The sequence below is a fragment of the Tachypleus tridentatus genome, chromosome 10 (assembly GCF_004210375.1).
Source record: "Tachypleus tridentatus isolate NWPU-2018 chromosome 10, ASM421037v1, whole genome shotgun sequence".
NCBI lineage: Eukaryota > Metazoa > Arthropoda > Merostomata > Xiphosura > Limulidae > Tachypleus > Tachypleus tridentatus.
The window spans coordinates 59,797,582-59,822,104 of NC_134834.1; the positions used below are offsets into that span (position 1 = coordinate 59,797,582).

The 24,523-nt window shown below is 31.0% G+C and overlaps 1 protein-coding gene and 1 long non-coding RNA gene across 8 annotated transcripts in view; one reads left to right on the plus strand and one right to left on the minus strand.

Annotated features, from left to right (window-relative positions):
- The window catches only part of LOC143229376 (uncharacterized), a 56,269-nt gene that overhangs the window by 13,779 nt on the left and 17,967 nt on the right, over positions 1–24,523 (plus strand). The window contains exon 2 of the long non-coding RNA XR_013015840.1: positions 15,033–15,132. This is a non-coding gene — a long non-coding RNA (uncharacterized LOC143229376). The remainder of the gene's footprint in view (positions 1–15,032; positions 15,133–24,523) is intronic.
- Positions 1–24,523, minus strand: part of LOC143229375 (S-adenosylmethionine synthase-like) — a 55,679-nt gene that overhangs the window by 12,745 nt on the left and 18,411 nt on the right. For 2 of the 7 annotated variants that reach the window (XR_013015838.1, XR_013015837.1), the window contains exons 4-9: positions 21,186–21,298; positions 16,290–16,433; positions 14,970–15,188; positions 10,238–10,420; positions 9,668–9,801; positions 2,523–2,713 (exon numbers count right to left, since the gene is read on the minus strand). Coding sequence is in view for 5 of the 7 variants with exons in the window: in XM_076461613.1 (XP_076317728.1) it covers positions 2,608–2,713; positions 9,668–9,801; positions 10,238–10,420; positions 14,970–15,188; positions 16,290–16,433; positions 21,186–21,298 (899 nt within the window). In the remaining 2 variants the exon portion in view is untranslated. Of the gene's footprint in view, positions 1–114; positions 2,714–3,433; positions 3,582–5,041; positions 6,287–9,667; positions 9,802–10,237; positions 10,421–14,969; positions 15,189–16,289; positions 16,434–21,185; positions 21,299–24,523 lie in introns of those variants that run through there. The other 5 variants (XM_076461613.1, XM_076461611.1, XM_076461614.1 and 2 more) reach the window with 4 other exon arrangements.

Below are 24,523 nucleotides of genomic sequence, written 5' to 3' on the forward strand. Positions count from 1 at the left end.
AGTTTACTTGTTAATTTCATTTATATCTGTTTTTTACTTAAAAACAAAAATATAGAGAGTAAAGGTCCTTGTTGTTGTTTTTTATCAAGATTCCACTTTCCAAAAGAGTTTGTGTTTTAATGGTAAATTTTTCTATACACGTTTATTTTACCTCAAAATTACAGTAACCAGAAAAAGATTTGTAGACACTTAATAAGAGGATGGTAAAAAAAAAAAAATACTTCAAAATCACAAATTTACACTTCAGAAATAGCATATTAATTTTATCTTCCATATAATCTACTCTGGCTTTAGAAATTACATTTAAAACAAAAATGTCCCTTGAAATCAAAACCTAAAGCTTAAAGAAAGAGACAAACATCTCTTAAAAGTAACATAATTTGTGAAAAGTACAATTTTTTGACAAAAAAATAAAAATTCAGAAAATTAAACTCAATCAAGTCTACAAATTCTTGACTTTTAGAATAATTGCATGAAGTTAACAAATTAAAACAAACATGAATCATGCTGAATGGATATAGTTATGAATCTAGTCAATGTTTACTTTTGTATCACAAGCAAGAAATACACTGTACTAAATAAAGACAACTTCATGAGCCTTACTACCATATAGCAATGTAGTTAAACTCATTGTAAATAAACATCCTTTCTTCATTGCCTAAACCTAGTTTAAGCATACAAACTTTTATATACAAGTTTTAACTCAGCTCGTTATACTTAAGTGTCAACTTATGCAATCTTTTTTATTTGTTGAAGTGAAAAAAAATTACATAACTTGCTTATTATGGAAACATGTTGTGGAAATGGTGACAACTTTACTATCCAGGGGTTTTGTCCCATTTTCTTTCATTTCTATAAGTTAATAACTTAAAACTTAATTGTAATCCTATTTCACCATCATTAATATTAGATACACACACACACACACACACACACACACACACACAGACTGTTAAACTTTATAATTCAAAAGTGAAAAGTCCACAATACACAATTTGCCTGTCATCAAGTTTGAGCTCATTTAGTGTAGATGTATCGAGCTTTTATGAAGAATAAATTATCACCATTGGCGAGGCAATGTTTTCTAAATGCATCACATTGACCTAACAATAACATTAATTTACAGCAGTACAATGTCAAATATCACTAAATGTACACCACTAAGGTTTTTCAAAACAAAAACATTTTACCATACATTAAAAACACAGAATTAGGTTCTTCCATATGACTACACTTATTTTTGTTTTACAAGATGAAATTGGAAGTAGTGATATTAGCCAATTATCTTTTACAAGTAACATCAAATAAATGTGTAGCCCCCACAGGGCCTCTGTCAACAAAGCATAGCCACACAAACAGAATGAAAACAGATAAGGTGCAAAAACACAGTAATACATTTATGAAAATATACACACCAGATAAGGAGTGAAACCTTTAACAACTTTCAACTTCCTGTAACACTATACTTTAAAATAATTTACAAAATAAATAAAGATTTAAATGCAAAAGTAACATTTTTAAAATTCCAAATGACCACTTGGTGTTCAAAAGTGCTAAAAGTGGTAATCAACTTCCATATAGAGATTAAAATAATTGTCTAAGTTCACTAAAGTCACTAGAATTTTCAAAACATTAATACTAAAATTGTACAGCATTTCTGTGGGATTTAAATTTATCCTGAATATATAAAGTTCTAGTACACAACCATAGCAAACAAGGTTTTTTTTTTTAATCTAATGGAAGGACAGTTATCATTGAAACACATGTAATTACATTTCCTGGTTTGTTGAAATACACAAAGTTTTGCATCTCAAATGACAGAAAATAAAACTAAACAGCAGGGTTCTTCATATGATTTCCATTATTTATTTGGTACTGATTATTGATATGATGTTATTTACACTGCTGGCTATACAAAAATGCAGTTTCTTGCAATCAAATGTATAACCAACATTCATACCATTAACTAAAATAATAAATTCAAAATGTTTCCTAATTTACATTAATAAACATTACTTAGTTGTACAGAGAAATTTTACAAATGAGAAAATGTGCAGATTTCATGCTTATTTCAATTTTTTTTTCATGTATTTGGCTATGGGTTTATAATAATAAACATTCATCTATGAAAAACTGAAGGGAAATATATTTACTATATATAAGTATATGATTTTAAGTATACACTTCTATATATCCTTACAAACCAAATGCATAATGGGTGACTATTTGAAAATCTTAACATTACTTTGGAAAAATATGTTTGTAAGAAATAGCTGATATAGATTACAGTTGTGTAAATTTAACTGTTTGATAAAAATGCTCCTTTCCACTCAAATCTTTACAAATACAAATGTGACTCTCCAGTGAATACAAGCATCAATCACATGGGGAAAATATCCATTTCCTAAGTACACACTTTCAATAAATAGGCAGAGGAACTTACAAAAATTTCTCATTTATAACAACATATAAGGAGGCAAAAAAGGAACATACACAGAAAAACTGTAACACACCAGGCTTACCATGATTTATGCACAGGGAACATTTACCCTTAAATTTTGAAAATGCCCCATCTTATATGAAAGGTATTAATGAAAATTTAACAAATCAACAAAACTTGAGTTCTTTTGGAACTTCCCATGGAAATTCCGAACGTCCAAAGTGACCATATGTGCTGGTTCTCTGGTAAATTGGCCGTTTGAGGTTCAACTCCCTACAGAAAAGAAATAAAATAGCTGGTAGTTTTACAATATTTATCATCTATCAATAGTATATGGTTAAATATATAAAATCCATCATATTTAAAATTAAAAAAATAAAATAAAATAATTAATAATTTGCATTAAGGACAATCTTAAGATACAGAGAGAAGTTTGAATCTAACTGGATTATGATATATTTCATTCTATATTGATCTCCTTTGAGTTACCTTCTTAACATGCATTTACATGCATTAATAGCTTGTGATACATTACCTCTATTACAAAGAAGTGATACATAATTCATACCATAAAGTAAAGCCCAAAACAAAAACTTACTGTGCTTTTAAGAGGAACATATTTCCAAACCCTTAATAACTTGAGTATGTATTTAAAATAATTTAATCTCAATGACTGAGTGGATTTGGCATTTTATGGCACAAAGCAACTAGGAATTTCCTATTTCAATTATTTCATGTTAATAACCAGTTACACTTTAAAGAAAGATCTGAATTCAAGTTTAGTATAATGATTTAGCTTTAACATAAAACAAATATAATTTAAAATAATAGAAAAATAAAAATTATATACTATAATATACAAGTTTCATTTACAAACATTTCACAGTTTTCAGAGTAAAATATAATATTAAGATATTTCATTAAAGTGGTAACTGTTTGTAAAACTTGTAAATATTTATGCAAATTAGAAATATATGCAGAAAAACAACAAAATTGTCACTAAAAACCATATTTCTTTATTTTTGTGTGTTTGAATGTATCATACATGCATGTATGTATGGTTATTCAACTATTACATCTCCCATCAGCAGGACTGGACCATGGACCTTTTGCTCATGAAGCATGTGCTTTATCACCTGTACTAAAAAGTTAACTTATTATGTATCACTAGCACTTATATACGAAGATACAGTTTGAGAGATATAATCCAATCACTATAAAATGCAATAAGAAAGTAAACTATTAAAATTAAATGGCATAGAAGCTTCAATATTAAACTGCATTTTCAAATAAAAATGTTAGGAATACTTGGATTATGTCTACATAAATAATACATTTTATCAATATGCAATGAAAGCTAATTATAATAAAACTGTGATGTATAAATAAATAAGTAAAAAGCACATTTAAAGATGTTTATTTTTCACACTGGCTGAAGGTTTGAGATTTTATTGTTTTCTATCTCTTCTATGGTTTTATTTTAAGCCTACTTCTTCCAGGTTGTTGTTTGGAAAGGGGAGGGTGCAGAATATATACAAATAAAATAATCATTCAGTTAAATGGTATACTCTATTTAAGAAGAACTAAATGATTAATTTAGAAAAACTATTACCTCAATAAAATTAAGTACATTTTCTTTCAAAAACTTGAAAACAATCAAGAGTATCCAGATGTTGCTCAGAAACTAACACTATAATGGTAGACTGTCTAAATCTTAAATTACAGATATTAAACACATCATAAACTCTGTTTAACAATGTTACGCTAATCTTCTTTATTTACATTATTTTATATCTGATGTAAAGTAAGCATTATACAACAGAAAAATAAAATACTTTCTATAAAACAAAACTTTTATTTGAAACACCTAAAATATGTCCAAACAATTTCACTGATATACGAATAAGTGCCACAAATGTTCTAGTCACTTTCAGAGGTTGTGTTTTAATCCTTTTTAAATTTGATGTGGTTCTCATTGGAATGTTTACAGGTAACACAAATACTGTCCTGCAAATGTAGAAGTTTTCAAGAATTGTACAAAACAAGATCAGGTAAGATAACTCGTAACTCTGCTCAATTAACACATACTTTAATCAACTGTGCAACTACACCTCAAATGAAGTCTCAGCTTTTACTTGACTATTCAGGACAGAATTTAACCATACAATCTGGCTTATAAAATTAATAAATTCACAGGTTTAAGATTTTTTTAAGAGTACCAAACTGCCCTAAAAGGTTGTAAATTCTCTGAAGAAGTAAAAAGTGACACTGGGCAGAACTGTCTGTCAATGGAAGTAATCCATGGATCAATCATTTTGGTTACTTAACACCTTTGAGTAATTTCAAAAGAAACTTTAAAAACATTTGGTTACAGGTTTGATTAGTCCTAAATAAATTTATGCATTTTCTGAGAAAATGTTAAAAACTCTCTAATGCATTAATAGACATATTTTACTTTTCTTGCTTATACACAATATGGACTCACCCCACAAATACCTAAAATATCTTTCATACAAGAATACTAGTTTTGATCAGAAGTAAATGCCAATTATTTTATATTAAAGCAAAATACTAAAAAACATCATAAAAAAGAAATTTCAATTAACAAAAAAGCCACTTACCAAATACACTACATAGCCAAAGGTATGTAGACACCTCTTCTAATTAGTGGGTTCAGCTATTTCAGCTACACCCACTGCTAACAGGTGCATAAAATCACGCAGACAGCCATGCAATCTCCACAGCCAAACATTTGCAGTAGAATGAAACGTACTGAAAAGCTCAGTGACTTTCAAAGTGGCACTATCATGGGATGCCACCTTTCCAACAAGTCAGTTCATTAAATTTCTGCCCTGCTAGAGCTGCCCTGGTCAACTGTAAGTACTGTTATTGTGAGGTGGAAACATCTAGGAGCAACAACAGCTCAGCCACAAAGCAGTAGGCCACACAAGCTCACAAAACGAGACCACCAAATGCTGAAGCACATAGTGCATAAAAATTGTTTGTCCACAGTTCCAGAACTGTCTCTGGGAGCAACGTCAACACAAGAACTGTTTGTCGGAAGCTTAATGAAATGGATTTCCATGGCCAAGCAGCTGTACACAAGCCTAAGATCACCAAGCACAATGTCAAGTATTGGCTGGAGTGGTGTAAAAAACACTGCCAGTGGACTCTGGAGCAGTAGAAACATGTTTTCTGGCATGATGAATCATGCTTTACTATCTGGCAGTCTGATGGACGAATCTGGGTTTGGCGAAAGCCAGGAGAATGCTACCTGCTTGAATGCATAGTGCCAAACGTAAAGTTTTGTGGAGGAGGAATAATGGTTTGGGGCTGTTTTTCATGAGTTGGGTTAGGCTCTTTAATTGCAAAGAAGGAATATCTTAATGCAACAGCATACAATGACATTCTAGAAAATTGTGTGCTTCCAACTTTGTGGCAACAGTTTAGGAAAGGCCCTTCTTTGTTTCAGCATGACAATGCCCCCGTGCACAAAGCGAGGTCCAGAAAGACATGGTTTGGCAAGGTTGGTGTGGAAGAACTTCACTGACCTGCACATCAACACCTTTGGAAGGATCTGAAACACCGACTGCAAGCCAGGCCTTATCATGCGACATCAGTGCCCGATCTCACTAATGCTCTTGTGGTTGAATAAGAGCGAATCCCTGCAGCCATGTTCCACAATCTAGTGAAAAGCCTTCCCACAAGAGGGAAGGCTGTTATAGCAGCAAGGGGGGTGGGAATCAACTCCACATTAATTTCCATGGTTTTCGAATGAGATGTTCAACAAGTACATTTGGGTGTGATGGTTGGGTGTCCACATACTTTTGGACATGTAGTGTACACCTGCAATTAAGGTATGTTTTATATTATGGAATAACAAATTATTATATGTTAGGCATTTACAATGTCATTACTTGAACTTGCATGTATCTCATAACCACAAACATTTTCCTGTTCAACAATATTTTTGCTTCTAACTATCTTATCTGATCTTTGTAATGGTTGATTTTGATTACTCAGTATTTTTTTGGAACACCAGATATAAGCATATAGCAGAATGAATCTTGTATTATACAAATACATTAAGGGATTACAACAGTAAAATGTGTGACTATATTTCCTGATTGAAAGCACTATTATCTTGACACTGTATAATTGTCAATTGTGTAATGTAATATACACAAGGTATATTACAAAGATTAATATTTGTGATACAAAACACATTACTGCTGAAATTTGTAATAGAAATATTAAGAGTGATTTTTATTACCAATTTTAGACCTAATGGTTTACAATCCAGTAATATTAAAGAATGGGAGCTTTCTCTCAACTAATTCCATTAGTCTTTAGTGTCAAAAGATGATTTAGAACAACAAAAAACTTTACACAATTGTGAAACATGACAAAGGTCTTCATAGTGCTCAGGAACGTTTGTCAAACAGTAACTTAATATTCATGGTGAACAGCTGTGAATTACAACTCTCATGGATCTATCCTCCAAGTGGCTACAAAAGATTTCAACTTAAGGTGTAAATCATTAAGATTAGATGAACTGCTTGAGTTAAACCATCATAAGAATTAAACCCCTCTGGTTGAAACCAAGCATGTCTGTGGTAAACAAAGCAACACCATTTGATGTGTAGCTAAGAAAATCAAAATTAAAAACACATTTTCACTAGGACATGGTTTCATCACCATAAAATTTAACTGGTGCAATAATCTCATCATATCATATTATATGCACATATAATTTCTCTCAAATTCTTTGTTGCTATAAAACTGACACATCAGTCCATTTGATTGCAAATTGTGACTCTGTTAAAGTGACTTGCATCTAGCAATATCAAATTCATCACTGTTACATAAATAAACAATTACTTATTTTGTCTCAAAGAATACTGAAGTTTTTCTTCAAACATCAAAGTTTTTTACTTATTTTGTGAAAACTTATGCAAAGCTTATAGCATTTATGTTTAAACAGCTGTTATTAAAAGATAATTCACCCATTTATTGATACCAAGTTCATTCATTTCTTTCCTGACTGTTCCTTAATGCTGAAATTAATATGAAATCAAAGCCTATTATTTAAATTCTTATTTTTGCTGTCTAGAGACACAGTATTTTTGAGTGGATTATTTTATTTTGTGAACTTTATAACAACTTTTTGGTAAATCATGTCAATCATCTGGTATATTGTCATCTATTGTATGAAATATTAGAAATCTGCAAAAACACTTGGTTCTAATGTAGAAAGTATATAGGATCACACTGAATAACAGAAAAAAAAGGAGGGGAAAACACCAACAACTCCAAAAAAATAAACAAAATGCATTAACTCAGACAAAAACTACTTACCATACCATGGTTAGGTAAAACAAGACATTGTAAATATTTGGAACCAAGTATGTATATGTATATATATATAATACACAGTAAAGTTATTTTCATTCAAAATTGAGTACTAAGAAAACTTTAAGAAAGGTATATTTTGAAAATTTCAACTATGGAAGTGTCTGTAAATATCAATGCAACATCACCTGTACAGGCAAAACAAGGTATAAAAATATTAGGATCAAACAACATAACATATTCAGGAATAAAAATCAACATCCAATCAAGATTAGTAACTTTAAAATATTACATAATGAGGACATCATTAACAGAAGAACATTAAAAGAAGCTTTAATTATTAGTGAAATAAAACTTAGTTCAAATCAAAACTAAGTTTTCGCCCAATATGTTTTCTTAATTGGAACAGGACACTCATACAACTTTCCAATAGTTCATAAAATAGAAAATAGTTTACCTGATAATGGCCAGAAAGTGATCAAAACAGAACTTTTGTTTAACATATATGGTAGATTTTCTCTTCTTATAACAAGAGAAAGACATTTTGGATACATTTGTTTTTAAGATATACAGTATTTAGATCAAACTAATCTTTCAAATTCATTAATAAAGGTACAAGTTATTAGGAATGCATCCTAGTCTAATATTTAACTTTCACAATTTACTTGTATGCTAAATATACAGAAACAACTATACAGTGTACCAGCTCACATCACTTTCACTTTTTTTGTTCAATCACAACCTGCTAGTTATTTCTTTATTAACCATTAGTCTAATAATTTTACACTATCATATAAGGTTATTACAGAGTAGCAGTTCATAAAAAAAAAACTGCTTTTAATAAGCTGAGCTGAACTGAATGCATACAACTACAATCATTTATCCTTCAATTATGAATACAGAATAACATGAGAACCAATATTTGTAAATTTCATTTTCAGATGTAATGTTTTGAAACACCATTTCAATTTAACTTAACTTAGATGTAATTTGCTTATTTGTATACAATTTTCTATTTTAGTACATGTATGTTTACAGCTTGAACACAATGCAATCTATGCAAAGTAATAGTGAAATAGCTGAAGAGTTTAAAAAATGAAAAGTTAGCAGACAAAATAACTATTGGCTATTCCATTACACACTACAGCTAGATGGATAATCAATACATGTTATTACCACCCTAGTACTATACAATTGTCTTAACTTTCTTATGAAATTATATGGACACAGATTGAGGCCTATTTTGATATCATAGTTACAATTATATTATATGGATAACTTTAGTTTGGAGAGAAACTTCATTTTTATGAAAACATATACAATTTTTAAAGAAAACTTTAACAGTATTGTTCATTTTATTATGCTTTATGGAGAGCCTAAAAATATAACAACTGTATTACTAGATTTAAGATTGCAAAATTTTGATATACTTAATACAGTACACAAATATTTCAAACATTAAATGAGGATTAATTACTTCATGTGAATAATATTTCAGATTTACATTATCCTTATGATTACTGTTTCTATCATGAAGCATTCTCAATTTTATTGTTATAGTTATATAATATTAATTCACACCACAACTCTACTGTGACAAGCTCTTGCAAAGAATGGGGAATTGATCTTTTACCAAAAATCCTGACAAAGTTTTTACATATACTCCCTTCATTGTACATGAAAATATGCCAATAACATTTCACTTAATTCCACTAATTAATGTTATTATTCCCTAAGTATTTTTTCAGCTTTTTATAGTAAGTGCTATAACAGACAGAAATATAAAATAAAATTACTCAGTATAGTGCAGTATGTTGAATTTGCCAACAGTGAAAGTATAAAACAAATTATCAATATGGTAGTTAAAAGGTTTACCTCATTATGCATCCTGGCCTAAGATCAAAGTTCTTCTTCACAATGTCCAACAGTTCTTTTTGAGTTTTGTCAGATGTTCCATAAGAAAACAGAGTGATAGATAAGGGTTCAGCAATACCAATGGCATAAGAAATCTAAATAATAAGAAATATTTTGATCTTCAGATCTTTTACTTTAGATGTAAAGGCCCCTAAAATATTTAAATTGTCTCTAAAATGTAATAATTGCTTCTAGAATGGGTCATATCAGGGCTGTTAATTTTAAAAATTGCAACTACAGCTGTAATAATTGCAGCTCAATGATAAAATGATTAAACTACATAAGAGTATGTGGTGCCACATTATCCTAAAACCACCAACATTTATTATACCACAGGATAGCAACACACAATGCATATATCACTTTCGTAAGCAATCCATACTGCAACAAAACAAACTGTAAAAACATTTTTAACATGTTATTAAGGTAAATGAAAGTATGACCTTCAACTTCACTATCACTCAATTAAACAAAAGTTATGGAATTATAAACAACCCATACTATACCTGTATGAGAAACATGCTCACTTACCTGAACAAGACACCTTCTGCAGAGCCCTGCTTTAACTAGAGACTTTGCCACCCAGCGAGCAGCATAAGCAGCAGATCGATCCACTTTTGTTGGATCTTTACCAGAAAAAGCTCCACCTCCATGAGCTCCCCAACCACCATATGTGTCAACAATAATTTTTCTTCCAGTTAAGCCTGCATCACCCTTTATGAGAAAATTAATAACCCTTTTGATTAAATACTCTGACATATATATATTTAAGCACAAACTACAAAATGTTTGAGGTAACAACAATCCACATGGTTTCTTCCAAGTAAGATGAACTGCAAAAGGTAAAATCTTAATGTATGTATTACAACATTCAGGAAATATTAAGAATGTACATTATGTATTGCAATATTATTATCCAAATATTTCTCATTATAATTATCAAAATAAGAATGTTACATACCTCAGGTTATCAACAACAGCAAAAATCACAGTTAAACTGAAATAACACCAGTAATATTATGTTACAAAACTCAAACTTTGGAGTAAATTCTTTTTGAGCAACTTGTGTAAATGATGTTGAATCAGTTAGGAATGTGTAAATTGAACTCAGTCAGCAAATCTTAATATTCTGTATATTATATAACAGTCCATAATCTTAGCATGCTCAACATCATTATGGATACTTGTTATTTTATTAAACAAGTTAGCTAACACACAATGTTTAATACCACTCGTTAATGCATTGTGAAGATCATTATGAAGGTTGACACAACTGTCAAGAATAAAATAGTGCAATTTTCTTTTAATATTAAATTATATCTTGATATTGAATATAAGAATTAAATTTTAATTTTTACATTTTTGTTATTCACCAAATATCTTGAATATTTTCATGCACATAATAGTGACAATAATATTTATTTAAAAAAAATGTAAAAAGTAATATTAGAGTTCCTGTTTGCTTTTAAATAACAAAGAAAATATTTTAAACAACTAGTTATTTGTTTTTATCTGAAGAAATATATGAATGCAATTAGCAAGATCAATTTCTAATATTCTTTTCCTATCAATGTGCAATGAGAAGCTTTAAGGCTATAAAAACAAACAAGTCACACATATTAATGTACGACTCCAAAGGAAAAATCTGTTACTGAACCATGGCATAGGCTATACTGTGCAAAGTTAAATATAAATGCAAAAGAAAATTCAAATGTTAAAGTGTATTTTTATTTTATTATTCTACTATATAATTTATAGACTGCTTGAGTAGTATAATTAAAAAACAAAAATACTTTCAGCATATACACACCTGGCCAAACTTGTGAATTGAGTTTACAGTGATAAATGATTCCTTTTATTATTATTGACTTTTAATTGTACCTTATAAATACATGCAAAAGTTGACTAACACATCATTTAAGTTCACTTTTAAATCTGAAAATGTATTTCCCATAAATGCTTGGATCCCCAGCTAACCTCTAGCCAAAAAGGTTTCTTATTGAAGACAGTACAAAAGATGACTGCAAAAATCTATTTTTAAACATCAGCAAGTGTACACCAAAGAAGTTGGCATAAAATTTCCCTGGTGCTGTCTTTTTCATGATAGTCCATGGAATAGGTATGATCTGGATTGAACAACTAAGTAAATATAAATACCATGAGGATATCTTAAATGGTTTTAGAGATTTCTGTTATCCTAGCTCAATGTAGATTTTGGATAAGTATACTTTGAGAAATTTTATGTATTCTTCTCACAGTTTGTTGCAATGGTTGAATAAAAATAATGCATAAAACTAATGAAGAGTTTGTTTTCTTAGAATTAAGCATGAAGCTATACAATGGGTATCAGTTCGTAGTGAAGTAGGACAATAATAATTATATTAAGGAAGATTCCCGATACTTTAATTCTGAATAAAGGGCAAGAATAAAAAATCCAGTAAGATAACAAATACTAAAGCAATATAATGTCAGTAAGTATAAGTCACCAGGCAGAAACTAAACACCACCACAGACATCCAGGCAAAGAAAGAGAGTCTGTTTAATACAATTAACCCAAGAGGTGGCAAGAATACACCAATAAAGAAGAGCATAACCTGACCCAATGAGTTCCGACTGAGTCACAATTAAGTGATTCAGACAAAAGGAAAAGGTAGGAAAGAAAATACAAGAGGGTTATGAGAAAAAGAAAACATAAAAATTGAGAACCAGGGAGAAAATAGAGAGTTAGGGACCCAAATATATATCCAAGACAGAGAACTGAGAAAATGAAAAAAAGAAAATCTAAGTCAAAAAAGTCACAAATGCAAGGACAACAAGGCACTTGGGTGTTAAAGAAGAATGATTAGAGATAGGAAGCAGTATAAATGCTTAGAGAAAATAAAGATGAAAGACAAAGAAAACCCCAAAAACTGTGGACCATGAAGTTAAAAATAAAAACAGAATATGGGAAAAAGGCAAAGAGAAGAACATACTTGAGAATGAAATCTAGAAATAAACTGGAAGGTTTAGATTATTTCTCAGAAAGTAAAGTACTATCTAAAGCAAAGCATTCACAACTGAAGAGAAAAAAAACGTTCAGCACACAAAATGGGAGTAGGAGAGCCATAACCATGTGATACTCCACAATAGGTCAGGGTTCAAAGGCCATGTAATTGCATTTCTTGGCTTGCATTCAAAATTTTATTGAACTACTGTTTTATGAATTTATGTCAATAAGTCTGGATTCAAATTGTAGATTATAATTCAAACATTAATAATATACGAGATAATTTATTAATTTAAAATTACATAATGAAATAACATTTAAATATAGATTGCAGTGAATCACATGGTATGTTGAAAGCAGTGCTGTTTCAAATTAGACTTTTGTGATGTCAAAATACTTATTATATAATTTCATATAAATTAGGAACTCAAATTACTAACATTGACAAGCATGAATACAAAATAAGAGCCTCATATCTTTTTATTTTGCTGATATATGGCTTATGTACTGAATCAAACACAGTAGCCCTACTCAACTCTTTCCATTTTTTTTTTAAATAGTCCCTTTTATACTGTTACTACAGTATATGACATGTGAATGACCAATCAACAGCTCAGAATGTCCACAGAGTGGTTTCCCTGCCATTTTAATCTTTGTAAGGTTTCCACATTCTTTTGATCCAAATTTTCAAGGAGGTAGGTTGTGTCTTTGGTCTGCTTAAGGTTTTATATTTTATAAAACATAAACATATCTTTATTAGTACACTTAAAAAAAAATTATAGTGGAATTCTATGGTATCAGTGTAATTATTTATGATTTTTTGGTTATTCAAACATATGTATAAAACCTTTATTATTTTTTTATATCCTCCATGTGCAAAACTTTAACAGCCTTAACAATCTGTCCAGCAACAACCAAATATACAAAATGCATAGCAAGAAGATTAATTGTTTACTCTACTTCTTGATTTATTGTTCTATATACTTTTAAAATACAAGTTTAATAATTTATTTCTAACTAGTAATAATCCAAACACATACATACATATATATACACAGACAAGATAGGGAAGACCAAAGGTCAGTTTTATGTTACCAGATACGTGACCTGAGTGCACATGCATCACATAAGTACAAGCTATTTAATCTTAGGTAGGCATGACTGGAAGGTCAATACAATAAAAAATATTAAATCTATTTCTTCATATATAGCATTATGAGACTTAAGCTACTTAGACCAAAAATTTGTATTTTCATGTTATAATATAATGACTGCAAGACCCCACATAGTTAAAGTATAGAAAATAACAAAAGTTTTACTAAAGACACATTTTAAATATATTTAGGAGGTTTCAGATATTACGCATATAATAACAGATTTTAGGACAAAGAATAGTTTTTAATCATAAATGTCACATCACTGCACTCAAACTGGTAGTGAAACAGACTCTTATTTTCACAAACAAAGCTTTAGTAAAAAATATTTCATCAAAAATCTAATTATTTTGTACACAAAATACCTGTAATCTTTACTAAATGTTTACCATATTTTATGATGACACACAAGCTGTGTCAAATGTTATAGTACAAATACTTAACATGTGCAAATAAATAGACAAAGTTATGTATATTTCACCGAGCCTTTTGCAAAAGGGTCAATGAAAATATGGTAGAAATAAAACCTGTATATGAGTAATGCCATTCAAAGAACTAAGTACAAGTGGCCATCATTTCAAAATTCACAACAAAATTAATTCTCTTGACACAGAATCCAAAGGAAACAAAATCACAGTTTGTTTTTAATTACAATCTTGAGAAACTGAACTCAGATGAGAATATTAAACACATATGTTCAATACACTGCTACATAGAAGAACAAAGTTATCACAAATTCAAGTGAAAGTAAGAGTTAATGCAATGGAGGTTGTGTCTCCGTCTAATTAGTAGTGGGTTTTCATCATATGATAACAACTGAGGTTTAAACATGTAAAAACTGGTGACAATTGCCTCAAGGCGAGTGGCATGCAAATCTTGTAAGCAGACATGCAATGAAGGTAGCTTTTCTGTGTGCATGGAAATGAGTTATCTCAAATTATATATTACAAAAATATCAAATATGCCATATAAAAATTTGTACTTCAAAAATGTTTTCAACTGAACAGATCTCTTCTTACATTTTATAATATAAAAGGACTATTTAAGTTACTTCAATTAAGATATTTTACTAAATCTGGAAATTATATGCAGAACTTGTTCTGAAAATATTGCTGTAACCTACCATTGGTCCACCCACAATAAAACTGCCACAAGGATTAATATGATATATTGTTTGCTTGTCTAGGTAATGAGCAGGAATGACTTCTTTGATGACTCTCTCCATGACTTCATGACGTACAACTTCTAGTGGAATTGTGTCTGCATGTTGTGTAGAAACTACAATGGTATGTACTCTCACTGGCTTAGCTGCTCCATGTTCAAAGTAATATTCACATGTAACCTAAAATATTATCAAATTATTTTTTCTCTTACAATTGCCACAAAATCTCCTTTAGTGCTTTGTACAAGGGCTGCTCAAAAAAAACGCGGACTGTTTGAATTGCGCGGCTCCAGTTGGTTCCAGGGAATCCGCTTGGTGTCACTAGGTTCGCACAGATCAGCTGATTACGACGCCATTTCCCGATTGCAGATATCTTCATTTGTGTATTAGCTACGCAGTTTCAAGTGAAGTGCAATTTTTTCGTTTGGCAGATTTCAGAATGAATGACCTGAAGGAGCAACGACTTGCTGTGAAATTTTGTGTTAAACATGGAAAATCTGCGACTGAAACTTTTGCTATGCTTAACACAACTTACGGTGATGTTGCTATGAAGCTTCCGGCATGTTTCAAGTGGCAGGAACGTTTTAAGGATGGTCGACAGTCCATTGAAGATGATGAGCGTCTTGGACGTCCTTCCACGTCAACTGACGACCCACACCTCGACAAAATAAACACCCTGGTGCGGGCAAATCGACGTCTGACTGTCAGGGAGCTTGCTGAAGAGTGTGAGATATCAGTTGGATCTTGTTACAAGATTTTGACCGAAAAATTGAAGATGCACCGCGTTGCTGCGAAATTCAGCCCTCAGAACTCGTGAGTTTTTGGCCAAACACTCGATCACTGTTCTTCCCCACCCCCCCTACTCACCTGACCTTGCTCCTTGCGATTTTTTCTTTTTCTCCAAACTCAAAAGACCCTTGAAAGGAAGAAGATTTGAGACGATTCCCGAGATTAAGGCAAATGCGACGAAGGAGCTGGAAGACATTACAAAAGAAGCGTACCAGGACTGTTTCAACAAGTGGAAACACCATTAGGATAAGTGTGTGCATTGGGGAGGAGAGTACTTTGAAGGGGTCCCAAACCTGTAACTTCTAAATAAAGTACATTTTGTTTTATGACGTCAGTCTGCGTATTTTTTGAACAGCCCTCGTATTTTATTTGAGATGTCAATACAGCTTCTTGTTCTTATATTATTCATTATGCATAAATTTGATTAAACTCACCATTTTGCATTTTATAGACAGTAGAGAAATGTTTATTATTATGTTAGGAAAACCTTACTTGTGTTTTAGAATCTGGCCCAGCCCACCAGAAATTTCCATTTTGTCTCAGTTCTGCCAACTTAGCATTGAGTTTGTGTGCTAAAACTACAGTTAATGGCATGCATTCTTCAGTTTCATCAGTAGCATAGCCAAACATTAATCCCTAAAAATAAAAATATCATCATTTAGAAAAATGTTAGTAATATTCTACTTTTTTTTTTTACACTTGTATCCAGAAATAATGTGAGTGTGGGTAATACAGACTAAATTTTGGTGCAAAACATTTGTAGCCAAATGCAAAAAAATCAAGTCACAAGAAAGTCAGGCCAGAAATAAAAAATATGTATATATAACAAAAACAAACAAAAATTTTCCTTAAGACTTTCTCTATGTCTTTTGATATTTTGTCTTATTCCACAACACATCTGAGTAGTTACACATAAATATAATACTTAAAAGTATCTATTAGTTTGTTTTTTAAATATTATTTGTTTCCAACTCTCAGCTTAAATTCTTGGCTAGTTTCTGGTACACAGTAATTTGCCTCACTTGCACTCAATTATCATCACCCAAATTACTTTTTTGTATTACCAACTGGTGAGCCTTCAGTTTTATTTACTTATTTAAACCAAATGTCAGAAATTGTTTCAGTGAAAGAAAAAACAAACAAACTAGTTTTCTGCACATGCACACAACATAATTTACTATTGGTTTCAGTTTCAGCTTAAAATACAGATACTGTAAAATCTGGCTAACAAAATGTAGTAAAAAACACTTGTGTAAAACATACTGCATAATACTACTATAAGAATTTATTTCAAGCCAGTACACAAACAAAAACTGTGTGTATATTGTAACCTTCCATTTTATTCAGCTTGTAAAGTGCTATTTCCACATACAACCTATGTATTAATAAAACAAGAAAGCAAGCAAATACCCACACACTCTCAGACAGTATTCCAATTTTAATTATGAACTGTAGAGTAACAAAATACCATGAATGACTGATGAGCTATAAAACTTCCAAACAAAATTCCCAAATCTACAAAACTTAACTATAACTACCATTTTCTTCCCTTTAAAAGAAGCATACAGTCAAATACAGGGCTATCTATATTAGTAATTTCACACTTGGTCAATAGCATCCACCTCCAACTCTTAGGTTACTCAAACAGTGGAATTTAATCATAAATGTTTATCACTCCCACAGCCTCAAAATGTAGTACACAATTCAGCATTTATATGATGCAAATCATGATTTCTCAAATGCACAGCACAAAAAAACATACCACTAAGCTATGCCTAGCCAATGAAGAAAAAGCATTATCCATCAGAAGTTCTCATCTTGTGGTCTTGTTCTTGTATCTTATAGTTTTTGTTGTCAATGTATACATTGTTCATAGTTTTCCTACTTTAATATAATCTATGGTTTTGTAGTATTAGTACAAGTATAATAATATTACACATATAATAACAATAAGAAACTTCTGTTACTTATCAAAAAAAAATCTTTCCACCCCATTTATTTAATATTTACATCTTTTTTTGTTTGATTAAAGAAAAACAATGAATTATTCAAAAGTACAGAGTGATACCCTTTTATTATTAGATTTTGATTACGAAGCAAAGTCATTATTTTCCTATAATGAAAATGTATTTCTGACAGGTATTTCCCTCCATTCATAAGATTAGCTATTCTTGTTCACTGTTTCCCTCTATATGCAAACTGTTTCTTTACACAAACCACAAGCTTTCTGCTCCCCCCCTACTGGAATCAATTGATTATAACATGTCTTTCATGCAAATCAACAGGTGTCATTTCATCACCAATAAGATCATAATACACTCACATGATACATGTGACTCCCTCTAAGAGCCTCTACCAAACTATCATTTCAAAGTAGGCAGAAAACAAAGAGCAGAAGCATGTGAAAGGGATGTGCAAGAGGAGGGAAGTACATATTGGAAATACCTTTTTAGTAAAGAAACATTATAACTTCTAATATAGTTCTTCCCTCTTCTAACAAGATTAACTAAAGCCCCATACTGATTAGGAAGATGGACCAATACAAGAGAAAAACAGATGTACTTCCTAAAAGTGTCTGAAAAATAACTCCTTAGATAAGAGAGTAAGACAAATATTTGAAGAGGAGAATTATACCATTTTTGACCAGGTATACTCTTGACTCCTTTGTGGAATGTACAAGATATCAAGGCAGAAAATGAAAGGAGCACATCTGAATAGGAAAGAATGTGGTAGAAATGTTATTGTAACCAAAGAAAGATATTGTAATTCAATCCCAAAATAAGAAGAGTAGGTACACAAGGATGTTGCTCTTGGATGTAAGGTGGATAGGGTGTGGTAAACTGCATTCAGTAAGTCAAGTATATCCACAACCTCCTCGCAGAATACCAACATCTGCACAAGGGCAAGATGAAGATTGTACTGTCTTCACCTCAAATCCAAGAACTAAGGATTTGAGAACCACACCAATTTCCAGGTATAACACAAAGATTAGCTCTTAGCTATTGACTCACAAACTAGATACCTGGTATCAAAAGCTGTCTACTGCATGCAGTTAACTCCTCCAACCACAAAACAGGCCAAAGCCATCCAAATAAAAATAACATCCCCTAATTTAAAACCATCCTTATAAATGGGAATGGAAGGATAGTTTGAAAGATGTTTAGCAAATAGAAGACAGTACTTACAATCCGAAGTATCCACCTTCTTCAGATGACTCAAAGAAATGTCACACTTGGGAATAGTAATAAACCATGATGGGATGGGTGATCTACGTGAACAGCAATGTCATCCAAAGACAGATCTAATTTAGCCAACTGCACTTGGATATCAAGGCCAAAAGGAGCAATAATAGACTGTTTATTCTGAAAAAGCACTGCCCACTGAGCAAGGAAAACACAGGGTGGAATGATATAGTAAGGATAGAAGTTTTGAAGTATACATTAAAGACAGTTGCAATTGGTGAAGGTGTAAAGGAGGTTCATAAGACTCAGTGTTCAAACTCTGGACTGGAGAAGTGCAGAAAGTCTCTGCACAGAGCCAAAGCCCTAGATGGTGAATGGGATCCAACATCTTCAAGGCATAAGTACAGGCAGAGCCATAGACAAGATACCCATAGTCAAGATTTGATCAAATGAGAGAACAATAGAGCTTAAGCATAGAACATTAATCTACACCCAAAGAAATGGAAGATAAGGCACAAAAGATGTTCAGTGTTCTTGTACACTTGACATGTAACTGATGGATGAGTGAAATGAAAGCCAGCTTACAGTCAAATATAAGCCCCCTTAACTTCATCTTGAGGACCACAAGAAGCAAAACTTCACTGAGACAGAGCTAGGTATTGGGGTTGAAAACCCCATAGTTGGCAAAAGTGCATACAGATTGTTTAAGAGAGAGAAACAAAAATAAAACAGCTTGTTGTGGTCCACTTCAATAAATGATTAAGGGCAGTTTGTAGCTTCTGCTCAATAAAACTCATGCTCGATGACTGATATGAGATGTGGAAGTCGTCGGCATAGACTCCATTTGCAACTGTAATGGGAAGTTGTCCAGTAATGGCATTAATCTTTAAAATGAAAAGCGTGACATTCAAGATACAGCCCTGATGGACTCCAAGTAACTGTGGGAAAGAAAGAGAAAGTGTCAAACCCACACAAAATTGGAATTGCAAGTCATTAAAAAATTTTTGATAAAAATGGGCAAATGGCCATGCAAACTATATGAGTGGAAGTCTCGCAAAATGCCATACCTCCATGTAGTATCATAAGTTTTCTTAAGATAACAAACAAACAAAAACAATGTTGTCACTTGAGAAAGACTTCCCTGATTAATGTTTCAAGTTGAATCAGATGGTCCAAGATGAAGTCCTGTCATCAAAACCCACATTAGGTGGGCAAGAGGAATCAAACAAGATGAGCATTAACCATCCTCTCTAAGATCTTACAGAGACAACTCGTCAAAGCAACTAGTCAGTAGTTTGAAGCAATCTTGGGATCCTTCCTTTGATAAGAATCACATCTGTAATAGAATTTGTATTCTTTTTCTAATGTGAATTGTGTTGATGGATGATGTTCAGTCAGGTGGTTCATGAAATTTGAAACCTTGTCAGTAGTATGTCACCATATTACTTAGATGCAATAATAGCAATGAGGATTAACAGCAAGTTAATAATTAAAATTAGACTACCAACTATAACTATTACTAATATTCAATCACCACAACCTCTCCCCAAATATGAATTCTTCATATTTTAAATCCAATAATGCTATACAAAAACACAAAACAACTATGCAAATGACCACTCTGCAAAGGACACAATGTATTCAAGTGTTAGCTAAGCTGTCACTTGAACAAGCCCGTACATATTTTTTAATCTTAGAAATCCTAATCCCCGCTAAAATATTTCCATCCATTTTCCAACTTAAGTGTAAAAATACAACTGTCTTCCTAATATGAACAAAAATAACTCCAGTATAAAAAAGTAAAAAGTACAATACTCCCATTCTGTCCATAAAGTTGCAAAACTTGTCTTTTAACCAACTGATACAAGAAAAAGGAGGATCTCTATGTGTCACACTAGGTCAACAAAGTACATATAATGGCATACATTACTCAGATGTTAGCATTTGCAAAACAAAAGTTCAGTTGTTGTTTAATTCGTAACATAGCAGTAAAACAGTGATGAACAAATAATTTTAAATCTATATCATAGTTTGTCAGAGGTTAGTTTATACACAACAAAAAATGTCATCATTGCTCTTGTATTCTAGTTATGGAAAACATTTCTACCAATGTTTTCTACACATATGAAAAGCAGTTAATTTACTCATGATATCAATTATTTAAAGTTCCAAATTTGGAAATACAATCAGGTAAAAAACAAAAGACCTGGTCTCCTGCTCCAATCTCTTCCTCTTTTTTATTCATGTGGACACCTCTAGCAATTTCAGGACTTTGTTGTTCTACTGCCACCAAGACATTACAAGTTTTGAAGTCAAATCCTAAATATTTCAAATGGAAAAAAATATATGAAAAACCAACAACTATGTTTTTTCAACTCTGTGTCAACTAAGTTCAACTAACAGTGAATTATGACAGGAAGGGTGTTTTTGTCTTAACTGTTTCAACTGATTTGCTATATCAGCTGTAATAATAAACCTTAATTTCATGGAAAATGTAAAACTGGTCAAATATACGGCTCTTTTACATCTGAAATGTTTTCAGCTGTCTGTCCAACTGAAATAAAACTGCATAGTAAATTAACAAATTATAATAAAAAATTAACATTTTTAATACAAAGAAACAACAAATATTTTAAACATAATGTATAAAATACAATAATTCAAAAAATTAGAGTGGAAGCTTTGTTCTTATGTAATCACAATACTACTACTAGTACTACTAACAATTTTACACATAAGAGTACTTAATGTTTTTGTTTGTTTTTTTTTATTCAAGGCACAAAATAAAAATTGGTCATCAGACAAAAGCAAGTGCTTTCTACCAGTGATTGAACATTTTTACACATGCTTGGTCATACTGAACCACATATAGAATAACAGGACTAAACAATGACCACTTATATTTTCTTTAGTACCAGCTTTGTTTAGTACACCCATCATCTTTGAATAACCTCACATTATTACACCTAGAATAAAGAAAACAGTTGGAAAAGGCAACAGCATTAATTGAAAATAAAAAGCAAAATTTGGCTCCTGTACCTGAGATCACTAGTAGTACTAAAGCCAGCAAAAATCCAGAAGTAAAAATTAGTGAGAAATAATGATCATATAAAGACAAAGATAGCAACTCAAAAATAATGCTAGAAAAAAAAAAAGAGATGGAATCAGCAATTCAATGACTGTTAGTAGATTAAATGATTTATTTTTGTTAGAATTGTTTAGAAGTATAAAAAGACTTAGCATTTTAGGAAAACATAAAAAGTAAAATCCTTCAGTTGAAAATTGAACCTGTAGATGGTAATTTTATGTAAAAGAAACATTTCTGTACAGGTTAACAGTATTAAATAATTATCTTGCATTCAGTTATTTATTACAAAACTAGCAATATTTTTGTTTTAAATGAAAACATTCAAACTTGAAAAATGAAACACACAAATTTCTAAAAAGTTAACAAATATACAGAATATTTGATAGCATATACATTTAATGTTTATGCATATAACAAACATGTACAATCAACAAAGAACTAATACATTTCCAAGTGCAAAAACATTAACGTATCAAAAATGTTGACAGCCATATTTATTACAGTTCATGCAAATTGTAATTGACCAACACTAAGAAAATATTTTTGAAGAACATATTTCCCACTTCTGTTTCAGTTTTAAATTACATCACCCTCCCAGCATAGTACCCATATCGTACCATTAACTCAAGTATCAAAACACTTGTTTATAACAATTATTAGTAAAGATGGATTTTCATAGATTAGTTACAAAATTATAGCAACTGTAAAAAAAAAATATTCTAATATGCTAGCCCCCCCCCCAAAAAAAAAAAACATACCTCCTTTATTGTAATTTAGCAGTAAGCAGACACAGAGATGACACATTTTTAATGGTTGGCAGTAATTCAGCTAAGAAAACATGATAAACAGTAATCAAACTAAACCACCCTACATTAAATACCATGGTATAAAAATATACCTTTTTCAATTATATAATTTTTCACAATTTTCTTCCAGATTTTAGTTTATTAAACATACTCAACCTATCACTGTACTAATCCAACCCACAAAACAGCAAAGATTTGATCAACATATATATCATCAAACATGATTAGCTTGGCAGTTTATCTCTGAAGCAAGTGTTAATGGATTGCTAGCATGTTGATCATGGGCTATAATGAAATATCAGAAACCTCAGCATTCATATTTTTGTTAACAAGACTTATCTTAAGGCACAGTGACTGAGAATCATGGAAAACAAGGCAGCAAAGAAATAAGAGTAACTTGAAAAAAAGATCAATTTAAGAGCTTTTCTTAACTACATGGTACATGAAAACTTACACTGATTCACAAGAAAAAAAATTCAGAATAAATGTTAACATTACAAAAAGAAGCTCATGACACATTCCTATATTACATACATATCAGTTTTTTAAGACAGTAAAACAAGTATTTGTTGATAATGTTATGTGCAGTTCCCTTTTTCTTTTTTTGATCTAGTGTACCTCAACTGAACAATGTCGGCAAACACACTAGAATTACTTTATATTTGTCTTGGTTCATCTTCAACCAAGAAAACAATTAAATAAGTACTTTTTATTTAAACATTTGTTTGTTCTGCAGATTTAAGCTGTTCATACTACTCTAAATAGATAGCTGTTGGAATAACTTTGCATCTTATTTGCATGAAATAAGATATAGTACATGCATTAAAGCACCATACAATATTTAACTTTAAACTTTAAAGTTACAATGATTCAGTAATTTTTTACTTCCAGTTTACAACTAAGAGAAAAGAGCTGATTCAATGAAGGTAGTGTTAACAATTTGTGATGAACGATTACCACTAGTAACACTTTCACTACAGCCCTGGTTGAATCTCACTAGTTTGTGACCCCAATTTGACCATTATGTTTTCTTGTAGTTCATCTTCACAAACTCACAAGTTATTAGTACACATAAAAGTTTTTTGTACACAAAACATCAGAATCTTTAATGAAGCATTTTTGCTTTCATTTCACTTTGCTCAAAATGCAAAGTAGTTTTCTTGTTAAGATTAAAAATACTTTTCTTTATCCAAAAATTTAAATTTTATTTGCATAATTTCTAAAACCTCTCAAATAATCATTAAACATTCTTTTCAATAAAACTTTATATTCTGTGATTTTCTTTACTCACTCTATACAAGGTTAGTCAAATTGGTTACTTTTGAATTGCTTTAGAGTGGATTTTGTGAACATTTATTACTTTCTTTAATTTATCTAATAAGCCTTATCTAACCTAAAAGGTTTCAAATTATTACATTATAGTTACTTTTATAATAATAAATAAAAGTATATAAATAAAAAGAAACATAGCACTTACAAGAATAAGATAGAATAATCAATAGACAAGAAAAAGGGAACAAGTACAGGAAAAGACATAGCCTAATCCAAAGAATCCTAACTGTAGGGAAACCAAATACAGAGGGATAGAGCAAAAAGGATTGAGATAGGTCAAATAGAAAAGAAACAGAACATCCAGTGAATTCCATCTGA